General features: G+C 50.3%; 1 protein-coding gene across 5 annotated transcripts in view; it reads left to right on the plus strand.

The window, feature by feature from the left end:
- Positions 1-12,006, plus strand: part of CDK16 (cyclin dependent kinase 16) — a 72,655-nt gene that overhangs the window by 39,743 nt on the left and 20,906 nt on the right. For 3 of the 5 annotated variants that reach the window (XM_077329411.1, XM_077329408.1, XM_077329407.1), the window contains exons 2-3: positions 823-962; positions 10,806-10,946. In XM_077329411.1, the coding sequence (XP_077185526.1) occupies positions 845-962; positions 10,806-10,946 (259 nt within the window). In that variant the 5' untranslated portion in view covers positions 823-844. The remainder of the gene's footprint in view (positions 1-822; positions 963-10,805; positions 10,947-12,006) is intronic. The other 2 variants (XM_077329412.1, XM_077329409.1) reach the window with 1 other exon arrangement.

Raw genomic sequence — 12,006 nt, forward strand, 5'->3', positions numbered from 1 at the left:
CTCGGGGCATCATGGGAGATCAAGGGTTGGTTCAGGGCCTAGTCCTGCTGTTAGACCTTGCCTGCTCGTTTCCTATAAATTCAGTCCCTCTGAAGCAATTTATGGGAGTGGCTTCCAGTAAAGATTCATTCTGTACATTAAACATATTTCGCCTGCATTAACGTGGATCAGAGTGGTTCGGGGTTATTCCCCTCCAGAACTATTTCCCCTCTAGATCCAGTAGGGCAGGGTGGCCGAACTGTGGCTTTCCGGATGTCCATGGACTACAATTCCCATGAGCCCCTGCGAGCATACTGCTATTGGGGGCTTATGGGAATTGTAGTCCATGGACATCCAGAGAGCCACTGTCTGGCTGCCCCTGTCCTAGTGGTTCTGGGCCTTAAGCATGTTGGCAGGGGATCATGGGAATTGTAGTCTATGGGCATCCGGAGAGCCACAGTCCGGCCACCCCTGCACTAGGGTACTCCTTCTTCCCCTATCCTCATTAAGGACCACCTGCAACTTGGCAGATTCTGAGGGTGGGACTTTATAATGGCAAAATAAATAAATAAAATAAACAGCCACAAAGAGCAAACTCTGAAGTCCGGTGGCTGCAATCCAGCCAGGATCTTGTTCTGTTTTAGTGCGCTGGGATCAACCTTTGAATGGTCCTACACTTGGATTACTGGCACTAACTTTTTTTTTTTTTGCAAGGATCCTTCTCTAGGGCCAGAAGATCCCAGATCTGATGCTGAATTGCGGCTGCCGTAGCCCTGTATCAGAGGCCATTTGACTGTCCGGCCGGAGTCCAGTAACCTCCTTTTACTTTCTCTCTCTCTGCAGTGACGCTAGCAATTTCCCCACCATGGATCGGATGAAGAAGATCAAGAGGCAGCTGTCTATGACGCTGCGGGGGAGCAGGACGGTAGAGAAGAACCTCAACGAACCCATCAACATAGAGGAAAACAACAGCAGCGATAATGGTAAGTTTTTCGGGTGGGTTTTGCGGGTGGTGCAGGAGAGCGCGTGCCGACAAGGAGCTACTTCGAGTTTCTAAACAAGCACAGTTTTCCCACAAAACATGGCATCAGGTGAAGGACTGACCTTGACCTGAAAGCAGTTTTTAATGAACACCCCCCCCCCCATGCTTCTGGTCCTTAAGGTTTTTAAAGTAGAAGATTGATTGAGGTTTTGCTTCACGGAGAGGATCTGGGTGGCTTTCCAATGGTTTTGCTTAGCTCAGCATCTCCTGGGTTTTGTAGATTTATTTATAGTTTTCCATAAGTGTCAGTTTGAAAAAATGAAAGCAATGTCTGTTGTCTTTACAAAAACAAACATAGATTTTGGCAATAAACAAGGTTTCTTTCCAGCACGCAATTGTTAGGCAATGGTTTCCATTCCTCACAAACACTGATAGAGCTGTTCTGACCCAGCAGTAATATCAGGGCTCTCTCAGCCTCCCCTCCCTCACAGGGTGTCTGTGGTGGGGAGAGGAAAGGGAAGGCGAATGGAAGCCGCTTTGAGACTCCTTCGGGTAGAGAAAAGCAGCATATAAGAACCAACTCTTCTTCTTCAGCAGTATCAGGGCTCTCTCAGCCCCACCTCCCTCACAGGGTGTCTGTTGTGGGGAGAGGAAAGGGAAGGCGAATGTAAGCCACTTTGAGACTCCTTCAGATAGAGGAAAGTGGCATATAAGAACCAACTCTTCTTCTTCTTCTTCTTCTTCTTCTTCTTCTTCTTCTTCTTCTTCTTCTTCTTCAGGGAAATAGTTGAGTATCTTCAGATGTAAAAAGGAAACAAACATAGCATTTAAAAAAATAATACACCCCTCCTTGGTTAGAAATTTTGTTTTCCTGAGGGGGAGTTTTACTTGGACTTGAAAAAATATTCAGCCTCCGGCTTCTTTGAACCTGTGAAGAAAGAGGTCATTAAATTGAGTTCCTCCCCTCCAGCCGCCTCCCGGTCAGAGACGCGACGGCCCAGGGGGAAAAACAATTTTTTTGTTGTTTTTCTCCCTCTCAACCGCTTTTTTAAAAAGCCTGTGGAAAAACTTGGGAAATTTTGGGGAACGCCGGGGGGAAAAATTGGCACACGTAACCCATTTAAAATATATGCCCCATAAAATGAAAGGCTTTTTGAGACAAGGTTTCATTTGCAGATAACTTATGACAGGAATGACTGCATAACTCCCACCTCCACCCGCCCCAGTATTCTGATGGAAAACTTTGAGAAGCACTGTAAAAAAATAGATTTTTCCCCCCTTTCGGAATGCATGAAATGTGCTAAAATAATCCAGGGTCCAGCACTTTGCTAATGCATCCAACACTCAAGTGAAAGAGAACTGCCGTTTTACTTGTACAGAGCCAGGCGCTTATACTCTGAAATTCCATAAATATGACAATTAATACAAAGTAATAGCCTGGCAGTTATAAATGATGATTCTGTTGGCTGCAGAGGAGAGGACACGCAGTAATGGGTTTAATGGAGAGCCAGTTTGGTGTAGTGGTTAGGAGTGCGGACTTCTAATCTGGCATGCCAGGTTCGATTCTGCACTCCTCCACATGCAACCAGCTGGGTGACCTTGGGCTCGCCACGGCACTGATAAAATTGTTCTGACCGAGCAGTGATATCAGGGCTCTCTCAGCCTCACCCACCCCACAGAGTGTTTGTTGTGGGGAGAGGAATGGGAAGTCGACTGTAAGCCGCTTTGAGCCTCCTTCGGGTAGGGAAAGGCGGCATATAAGAACCAACTCTTCTTCTTCTTCTTCTTCTTAAACTACAAGTACAACGCTATAGGCTAGATATCAGGAAAAAAAATTTCAGTCAGAGTAGTTCAGCAGTGGAATAGGCTGCCTAAGGAGGTGGTGAGCTCCCCCTCACTGGCAGTCTTCAATCAAAAGCTGGATACACACTTTTCTTGGATGCTTTAGGATGCTCTGGGCTGATCCTGCATTGAGCAGGGGGTTGGACTAGATGGCCTGTCTGGCCCCTTCCAACTCTAGGATTCTATGATTCTATGATTCTATGATGCATTTACATTGTTAGTGTGTTAAAGCAGCAAAACGCAATTACGTATGATAGGACAGCAAGCAGATATATACAGATATATATCTCCTCCCCACCCCAACAAATCTCTGTTTCTTCTGCCCTTAGCTTCACCATTTCTGGAAATTTTAGATCCCTGTTCCCACCATTGGTTGTTAATGTTTCCATTTCTATCTTTTTTGTTGCTTTTTCAGGGGAGAGGAAACCCTCATTGTTCCATATTTGTAAATACTCATATCTGTATATTTTTAATTGGCTGAGTTTTTAGCTTTCTTATGGGTCTGTGTCTTTCTGTGACCCCCACAGTGGTGGGTACTTGGGTGCCGTGGGACTCCCTTTCATCTTCCCATGCGCCTTTTCTAAAATTTCCCTTACCCAGAGCCAAGACCACTCTTGGCTTTCCTCCGTCTCAACAAAGCCAGCCAGAGTACAAAGGTGCATCAGAACATCCCTGGAACAAAAGGTGCTTCAGGTGGATCTTTGGGTTCACAGGCAGAGTCCCATCTGGAAGCATCTGACTTCTTTACTGGCCAAGATTTCTGCTAAATCTCCCAGCATTTTGTGACTGGAGTCCAGCAAGTACAGGCCCGTGTCTCACTTAGCGTTTCTGGGCAAGATGATAGAAAGGGCAGTCGCAAACCAACTGACAATACCTGGAAGAAGCTTCGGTCCTAGACCCATCTCAGTCTGGCTTCCGGCCTGGCCATGGGGTAGAGACAGCGCTAATCGCCCTGACGGACGACCTCCGTCGCCAGTTGGATCGAGGCGGGTCGGCACTGCTGATATTATTAGACCTCTCAGCAGCGTTCGACACAGTCGATCACGAGCTTCTAGCTCGCCGCCTCATCGATGCTGGAATACAAGGGACAGCCCTTCAATGGCTGATCTCCTTCCTCCAGGGTTGTGGACAGAGGGTTGCAATAGGAGAGAAAACATCAGGCCGCCGGCAACTTACTTGTGGAGTCCCACAAGGAGCGGTCCTCTCTCCTATCCTATTCAACATCTTCATGCGCCCTCTCGCACAGCTGGTACGGACGTTCGGGCTGGGTTGCCATCAATATGCAGATGACACCCAGCTCTTCCTCCTGATGGATGGCCGCCCTGACTCTCCCCCAGAAGCATTAGCCAGCTGCCTGGAAGCAGTGACGAGATGGCTCAAGCAGAGTCGTCTGAAGCTCAATCCTTTAAAGACGGAGGTCCTGTGGCTAGGTAGGAAGGGCCCTTGCGAGGAAGCGCGCCTGCCTACCCTGGATGGCGTGCAGCTCTCCACGGCTCATGCCGCCAGGAACCTAGGCGTGATTCTGGACGCCTTCCTCACAATGGAGGCCCAGATCACAAAGGTAGCGCGGCTGGCATTCTACCATCTCCGCCAAGCCAAACTACTAGCGCCCTACCTGGCCCCGGAACACCTAGCCACAGTGATCCATGCGACGGTCACCTCTAGACTAGACTTTTGTAACTCGCTCTACGCAGGCCTGCCCTTAGCCCTGACCCGGAAACTACAACTAGTTCAAAATGCAGCAGCCAGGATCCTCACGGCAACACCGTGGAGGTCCCATATCCGGCCTATTCTTCATCAGCTGCAATGGCTACCAGTTGAATTCCGGATCAGACTAAAGGTTCTGGTAATTACCTTCAAGGCCATACGCGGTCAGGGCCCAGTGTACCTGAGGGACCGCCTCCCCGCCTATGCCCCCAAAAGAGCTCTACGCTCTACTGCCTCAAATCAGCTAAGGATCCCTGGCCCTAAAGAAGTCCGTCTGGTCTCGACCAGGGCCAGAGCATTCTCTGTTCTGGCCCCTACCTGGTGGAACGAGCTCCCAGAAGAGATCAGGGCCCTGATGGAGCTTAAACAGTTCCGCAGGGCCTGCAAGAAGGAGCTCCTCCATCAGGCATTTGGCCGAGACCAGACGTAATCAACAGCGACCAAGGGCCCCTGCTCCCCCCCCACCCCCCCTCAGAATTCAATCAATAAACCACCCCCCTCAGAATCCCATCAACAAGCCCTGGACCTGTTTGTATCACAACTGTTTACTGTTATACTGTGTTGTGTTTGGTTGCAATTGTTGGTTATTGATGTATATGTTTTACAGACTGTTTTATGTAAGGTTCCTTGTTATAATGTAAACCGCCCTGAGCCTCCGGGGAGGGCGGTATAGAAGTATGATAAATAAAATAAAATAAATAAATAAAGTAGAAGATGAGTTTATACCCCACTTTTCCCTACCGGAAGGTGTCTCAAAGCGGCTTACCATCACCTTCCCTTCCTCTCTGCACAACAGACAGGTGAGGTAGGTGGGGCTGAGAGAGCTCTGACAGAAACTGCTCTGTAAGAACAGCTCTAACAGCACTGCGACTAGCCCAAGGTCACCCAGCTGGCTGCCTGTGAAGGAGGAGTGGGGAATCCAACCGAGTTCTCCCAATGAGAAGTGGCCCAAAGAGGCCTTTGCGCGCTTGAGTGTAGTTTGACATCTTGCCAGGAGTTGGACTGATGTCAGGATCGTGCGGTCCACTTAAAACATAATTCCCAGTGGTCCACTAATGTAGTTTTACATTTCCCCAATAAGAGCCTGTATTTGAGGTTCCTTTGCGGCTCATCTGCGTTAAGTGATCCCAAGGATATAAAAGCCTCGCTTAAGGAGCGCCTCGCTGCATCAGTCCATGATGCTGGCCAGGCTGGCTTGCCCAAGGTCACCCAGCAACGCTGCAGGTGGAGGAGGAGTGGGGAATCAAAGCCAGTTCTCCAGTTGGAGGCTGCAGGTCTCTTTGGGCTGATCTTGCATTGAGCAGGGGGTTGGACAAGATGGCCTGTCTGGCCCCTTCCAACTCTATGATTCTATGATTCTAAACAGCGGCTGGACAGAGACTTCTCCTGGATGCTTAGGGCTGATCCTGCATTGAGTAGGGGGTGAGACTAGATGGCCTGTCTGGCCCCTTCCCACTCTATGATCCTATAATTCTAAGCAGTGGCTGGACAGACTTCTCCTGGATGCTCGAGGTTGATCCTGCATTGAGCAGGGGGTGGGACTAGATGGCCTGTCTAGCCCCTCCCAACTCTATGATTCTATGATTCTAAGCAGTGGCTGGACAGAGACTTCTCCTGGATGCTTAGGGCTGATCCTGCGTTGAGTAGGGGGTGAGACTAGATGGCCTGTCTGGCCCCTTCCCACTCTATGATCCTATAATTCTAAGCAGTGGCTGGACAGACTTCTCCTGGATGCTCGAGGTTGATCCTGCATTGAGCAGGGGTGGGACTAGATGGCCTGTCTAGCCCCTCCCAACTCTATGATTCTATGATTCTAAGCAGCGGCTGGACAGAGACTTCTCCTGGATGCTTAGGGCTGATCCTGCATTGAGCAGGGGTGGGACTAGATGGCCTGTCTAGCCCCTCCCAACTCTATGATTCTATGATTCTAAGCAGCGACTGGACAGAGACTTCTCCTGGATGCTTAGGGCTGATCCTGCGTTGAGCAGGGGGAGGGACTAGATGGCCTGTCTGGCCCCTTCCAACTCTATGGTTCCATGATTCTAACCACTTCACCGAGCTGCTCTCAAAGAAGAATCCAGCTCTTTTCCACGAAGTCGCTCAATTCCCCCAGTTTCATCATTGCTCTCTGGATCTCCACTCCCTTGACTTGCCGCTTCAGACTGGAGAGGACAAGATCCCCCTTGCCCATCTGCGAGGAGACACGCAAATAAGAATTTTTAGCCTCGGCTTGCCTGTCAATTCAGGCAAACTCTCAGTTCGTTTTTGAAGCTTGGATGTATTGAACGGTGCCTTTGGTTTCTCTCCCTCGTCCCGATAACAATTAAGTCAGTGGTTCTCCGCCTTCCTAATGCTTTAATACAGTCCCCTTTAATACAGTAAAATTATGCAAGGGTTCTTTCACAGAAATTAAACCAGAACTGACCAATACCGTGAAGAGCCCTTGTTCATGACTGCATACAAATTGTATTTTTTCTGGGGTTTCTCAGTTCAGTTCTGCCTCTTCTCCCACCATGCCGATCTCGCTCTTTTCCGCTACTCCAGACAGACGAACACTCTTATCTCGATCTACCCCGCAAGGCTGTTGTGTGGATGCCCCCCCCCCTGGCCAAGCTGCTTGCCCTGCCACGACCCCTGTGAAAGGGTCATTCGACCCCCAAAAGGGTCACAACCCCCAGGTTTAGAACCACTGCATTAAAGAAAGCTTCCCTTGTGCTCTTTCGTGCAATTTCGAGGGGAAAAACACGAATCACAATATTGGCACGGTTAAGCTTGCCCAATACCGAGCTGGCTGCCACTTCTGTTTTACGAAAGAGCCGCTCTTTAGAAGCAGAAAACTTTCTCCAGGACATTAAGGGCGTGGAATGTTTCCCACCCCACTCTTGGGGATACAAATGCTGCCGATTGGACATCTGTGTTTTGGGAAGGGAGCCTCACTCATGTGTTTCCAAGAGGGGGTGTGTGCGTTGGGCAAAGCCCTGAAAGATGCCTCAGGGCTCTGCAGCTTTATTTTGTTTTTTTGCCATGGTCTCATCTTCCCGGCCGTTTAGTCAAGGCGATGGTCTTCCCAGTTGCAATGTATGGCTGTGAAAGTTGGACCATAAGGAAGGCCGAGCGTCAAAGAATTGAGGCTTTTGAACTCTGGTGCTGGAGAAGACTCTTGCGAGTCCCTTGGACTGCAAGGCGAACAAACCGGTCAGTCCTGGAGGAGATCAGCCCTGACTGCTCCTTAGAAGGCCAGATCCTGAAGATGAAACTCAAATACTTTGGCCCCCTCATGAGAAGGAAGGACTCCCTGGAGAAGAGCCTCATGCTGGGAGCGATCGAGGACAAAAGAAGAAGGGGACGACAGAGAATGAGGTGGCTGGATGGAGTCACTGAAGCAGTCGGTGCAAACTTAAATGGACTCCGGGGAATGGTAGAGGACAGGAAGGCCTGGAGGATCATTGTCCATGGGGTCGCGATGGGTCGGACACGACTTCGCACATAACAACAACAACATCTTCCCGGCACTCAATTTGGGGGCATCCCTGAGAATCGTGGCCGTTTCTGTGTTTCAACCCTGAACCCGTTGCCTTTTTTTCCTTCTGCCTGCTCCACTGTAAACCTCTCCTTAGGCTTTTGTTTTTATTAATTAATTAATGATTTGATTGATATACTGCCCATTCCTGCTGAAGCGGGCTTGGGGTAGTTCGCCACCGTTTTTAAAACGTCACATAATTAAAACACAATAAAACGCAATAAAACACCAATAATCTGCCACTTCCCACCAACCGTCGCAATCCAGCCGGCCAATTTGGCCATTTCAGTGATAAAAACGTGACCCAAGGGAGCTGGAGAAAGAGTAGGGGACAGGAGAGGAAGGAGGCCCGCATCATTCTAAGCCACATGGGCTCAATCATAGGCCTGGCCTAGAACATCTGTGACATCTCTGACGGAGAGGCTGATTTTGTGAAGGCAAAGGGGTGGCAGGTGACAGTGGATGAGCGATAGGGTTGTGGGTGTCCTGCATAGTGCAGAGGGTTGGACTAGATGACCCATGAGGTCCCTTCCGACTCTATGATTTTGTCTAAACATCCAGAAGAAGTTCCTGACAGTTAGAGCAGTTTCTCAGTGGAACAAGCGTCCTTGGGAGGCGGTGGGTTCTCCATCTTTGGAGATCTTTAAGCAGAGGCTGGAGAGCCATCTGACGGAGAGGCTGATTCTGTGAAGGCTCAAGGGGGTGGCAGGTGACAGTGGATGAGCGATAGGGTTGTGAGTGTCCTGCATAGGGGTTGGACTAGATGACCCAGGAGGTCCCTTCCAACTCTATGATTCTAAGTGTTCATCCAGCCGCTGCATGAAGACTGCCCGGGGGGGGGGAGCTCACCACCTCCCTGGGCAGCAGGTTCCACTGCTGAACTCCTCTTACTGTAAAAAAAAATTCCACCTGTACCCCAAGATCTTGTTCATAGACATTGCTTACTCAGAAGTGTATCCCCTGTCCGGTATTTCTGTTACCCAGACGTAGAACTCTGCACCATCTTTATTGAACAGCGTCTTACTCACCCCTGCCTGCTTTGTCAGTGTGCCCAGATCCTGAACACGCTGGGCAGAGGCCTGTCCTTGGGCAGCCCTTCCGTATCCCGGGGTGCTGTTTGCTGTCATCCCGTCAGGTTCTTTTTTTCCCTGTCTTCACGGGGGAGCTGTGCGTTAGCTGCTCTTCTAGAGAGAGGGCGAACCTGACAGATGCTACAGGAACCGGAGAGGAAGAGGGAAAGGACTTGACAGCCGATGAGCCGAAGTGGAACAGCGGGACCAAGAGATTGCTTTCTGGATTGGCAAACCACAGAGGGACATCCCACCGTTCTTCGGTGCGGCTCAAAACGCACGCTTTTGTCCGTCAAATCGAGGTGCCCTCGCGCAGCGTGAATCCAAACAGGAATTTCTCAACTGGGGAAGGCCACATTTGTCCGATTGATTTGTGGGCAGGATAATGATGAGAAAGATACTGAGCCAGCCGTCTCTCGTGGGAGATAGCTTGACGGACAGGAAGTTGAGGACCGGGTGGTTCACACGGCTGTCAGCTGGTAGGCGAGCGGGAACCCCGTCGAGTGGAAAAAGTGATTCTGGCCACCAAAAAAGCCCTTGTCCTGCCCGGTCTTGGCAGTACTGAACATAAAGCTGTCATGGCTTTTTGAAAGGCTACCTCTGCCACACAGAGGACTAGAAGCTTGTTCTAGAACCTCTGTGGTTTGGGGCCATGAAGCCCATACCTCTCTCGTTCCCTTTTGTCTTAATTCGAGTTCTGATTCCAGAAGAAAGTGGGTTTTGCCAAGCAGAGGTGGCCATACTGCGGCTCTCCAGATGTCCATGGACTACAATTCTCTTGAGCCCCTGCCAGAATAGCCCGTTGGCAGGGGCTCATGGTAATTGTAGTCCATGGACATCTGGAGAGCCATAATCTGGCCACCCCTACCTAGGGAGAATCCCTGAGTTTCAGCAAGGTTTGTTCTGTCATTGTTAATCGCCCCCCGACCCTCCGAACCATTCAGGTAGGGGAGCTCATGTGGCCCGGAAACCTGTCCCTTCTCAGGTAAGTTGTCCCTGTCTGTTATTCTCCCTTCATGCCTCTCTGCTGAAGGCTCCCTCTTTAGTTTGACTTCCATTCTGGTTTGATTTTTCAGTTTTGCTTTTTTTTACCCCCCCTTCATCTTTCTTTCTTTTTTCTCTCTTTTTTTTTTGTCTCCTTCCTCCCTCTTCTTTTTGATTCCTCCTTCCTCGCACTGGCGACCCCGCCCCCTGCTCGTGTCATGGCCTACCCTCCTCCTTTTGTAAATCTGACTTTGGTTTGTGTGCTTCCCCTCTCCCCCTTTTCTCTTTCCCTTCTGTGCTCTTCTCCCCTCGACCCGTGCACACCCATGTGTCTCCCCCTTCCTTTCCGTGTGCGGGTGGGATTTCCATTCCTCATCACTCATCCGCTTCCCTCCTTCCTTTCCTTAATTCCTGGATCCATCTCCTCCCGCTCTGGCGGAGGGGTGGCTATTTGGTTATCAATGTCTCCGGCCTGTGGTCTTTCCACCCGTTACTTCCGCCTTTCGCTGGGGATTTCCGCCCTATCACAACTCTTCCGCCCTTTGTCAATTTCCTACACTCCACCGGCCCTTCCACCGTGCACCTCATATGCCGTTTTCGATCAACGTCCCCCGGCCCCCGCGCTTTCTGTATCCCATCGACTCTCGCCTCCATCCCCACCCCCCATGCGTCCATCTGTCTGTCTGTGGGCTTCCCTCTTCCCCTCCCCCTTCCCCCCCAGGCCCCACAGTGAAGAGCGTGCCCCCCGGCACCTCCCGCAGCGTTCACGCCTTCCTGAACCACTATGCGGGCACCTTCCGCAGGCCCCGCCTGGCCATCAGCCGCAGTCTGAGCACTCACCTCAACGGCACCGCCCGACTAGGTGACTATCGCCCCTCTCACTGTGCCCGCAAGGACTCCCTTTGGTGGGTAGGGGTTTCCGCCTATCCACACCGGACTGGAAGAAGACGTTTTGGAATCCAGACTTGAGTGGCTGACACGCGGTTAGGCCCCTTGTGACCGAACTGGGCCTCCCTTTAACTGAGGAGACCGGGTAGGCCAGAGTATTGAATTTCCATTCCTGGCATCAGAAGGACTGCGGTAAGGGCGCCGATGTCGTCTGGGTTTCGGGCCCAATGAACTTGGTGCCAGTTGTTAACTGGGAATTAATGTGGGCTTCCAAGACCTGTGTCTTAAAAGTGTGTCAGTTACAGTTTGGGCTGGTCAGATGTCCATCAGTTTAATAATTATCTCCTATTCATGCTTATGCCTCAGGGGTGAGGTGGATATGAAATCGGACACCGCCTCTTCAAAATCATCTTGAAAGAGCTATGTGGGTTATAACAGGGATCCCCAACATGGTGCCCATGGGCGCCATAGCTCCCGCAGGAAGTGGGTGGGGCCTTCAGAAAGTAGGCGGAGCCTTTAGAAAGTGGGCGGGGCCTGGCGGGGCTTTTTGTCCCGCAGCATTTCTGATCGGCCATTGTAAATTGGATTGGACGTGCGTATTCACAGCGGCCCGCAGAGCGCCACAGTCTGAATTACTCACTACTTTAGTTACGAGAGCTCTCCCTTATACTGTAGACTTAAGAGACTATTGGTCGCTGTATTATTTTTGTTACGTTTTTATGATTTTAATTTTGTATCATGATGTAAACCACTCAAAATTCTTTGGAAGGGCGGTATAAAAATTGAACAAATGTATAAATTAATAAACTCTTACATTGCAAGCCACCCCAAGTCTGCCGTGCAGGGAGGGGCAGCCTAGAAATCCAATCAATAATCAATAATCATAACGGGGTGAATGAAGTTAAGCGGCTGCAGGCCTTTTGTAGCTGTGTCCACCACACCGTGACTGAATTCAAAGGTGCACCGCAGATTAGAGACCCCTGGGTTATAAGACCCCTGCTGATTCCCCAAAAGTTACTCGAAACTTAAGGAGA

This window comes from Paroedura picta, chromosome 3 (genome assembly GCF_049243985.1).
Source record: "Paroedura picta isolate Pp20150507F chromosome 3, Ppicta_v3.0, whole genome shotgun sequence".
In the NCBI taxonomy this organism is placed as follows: domain Eukaryota; kingdom Metazoa; phylum Chordata; class Lepidosauria; order Squamata; family Gekkonidae; genus Paroedura; species Paroedura picta.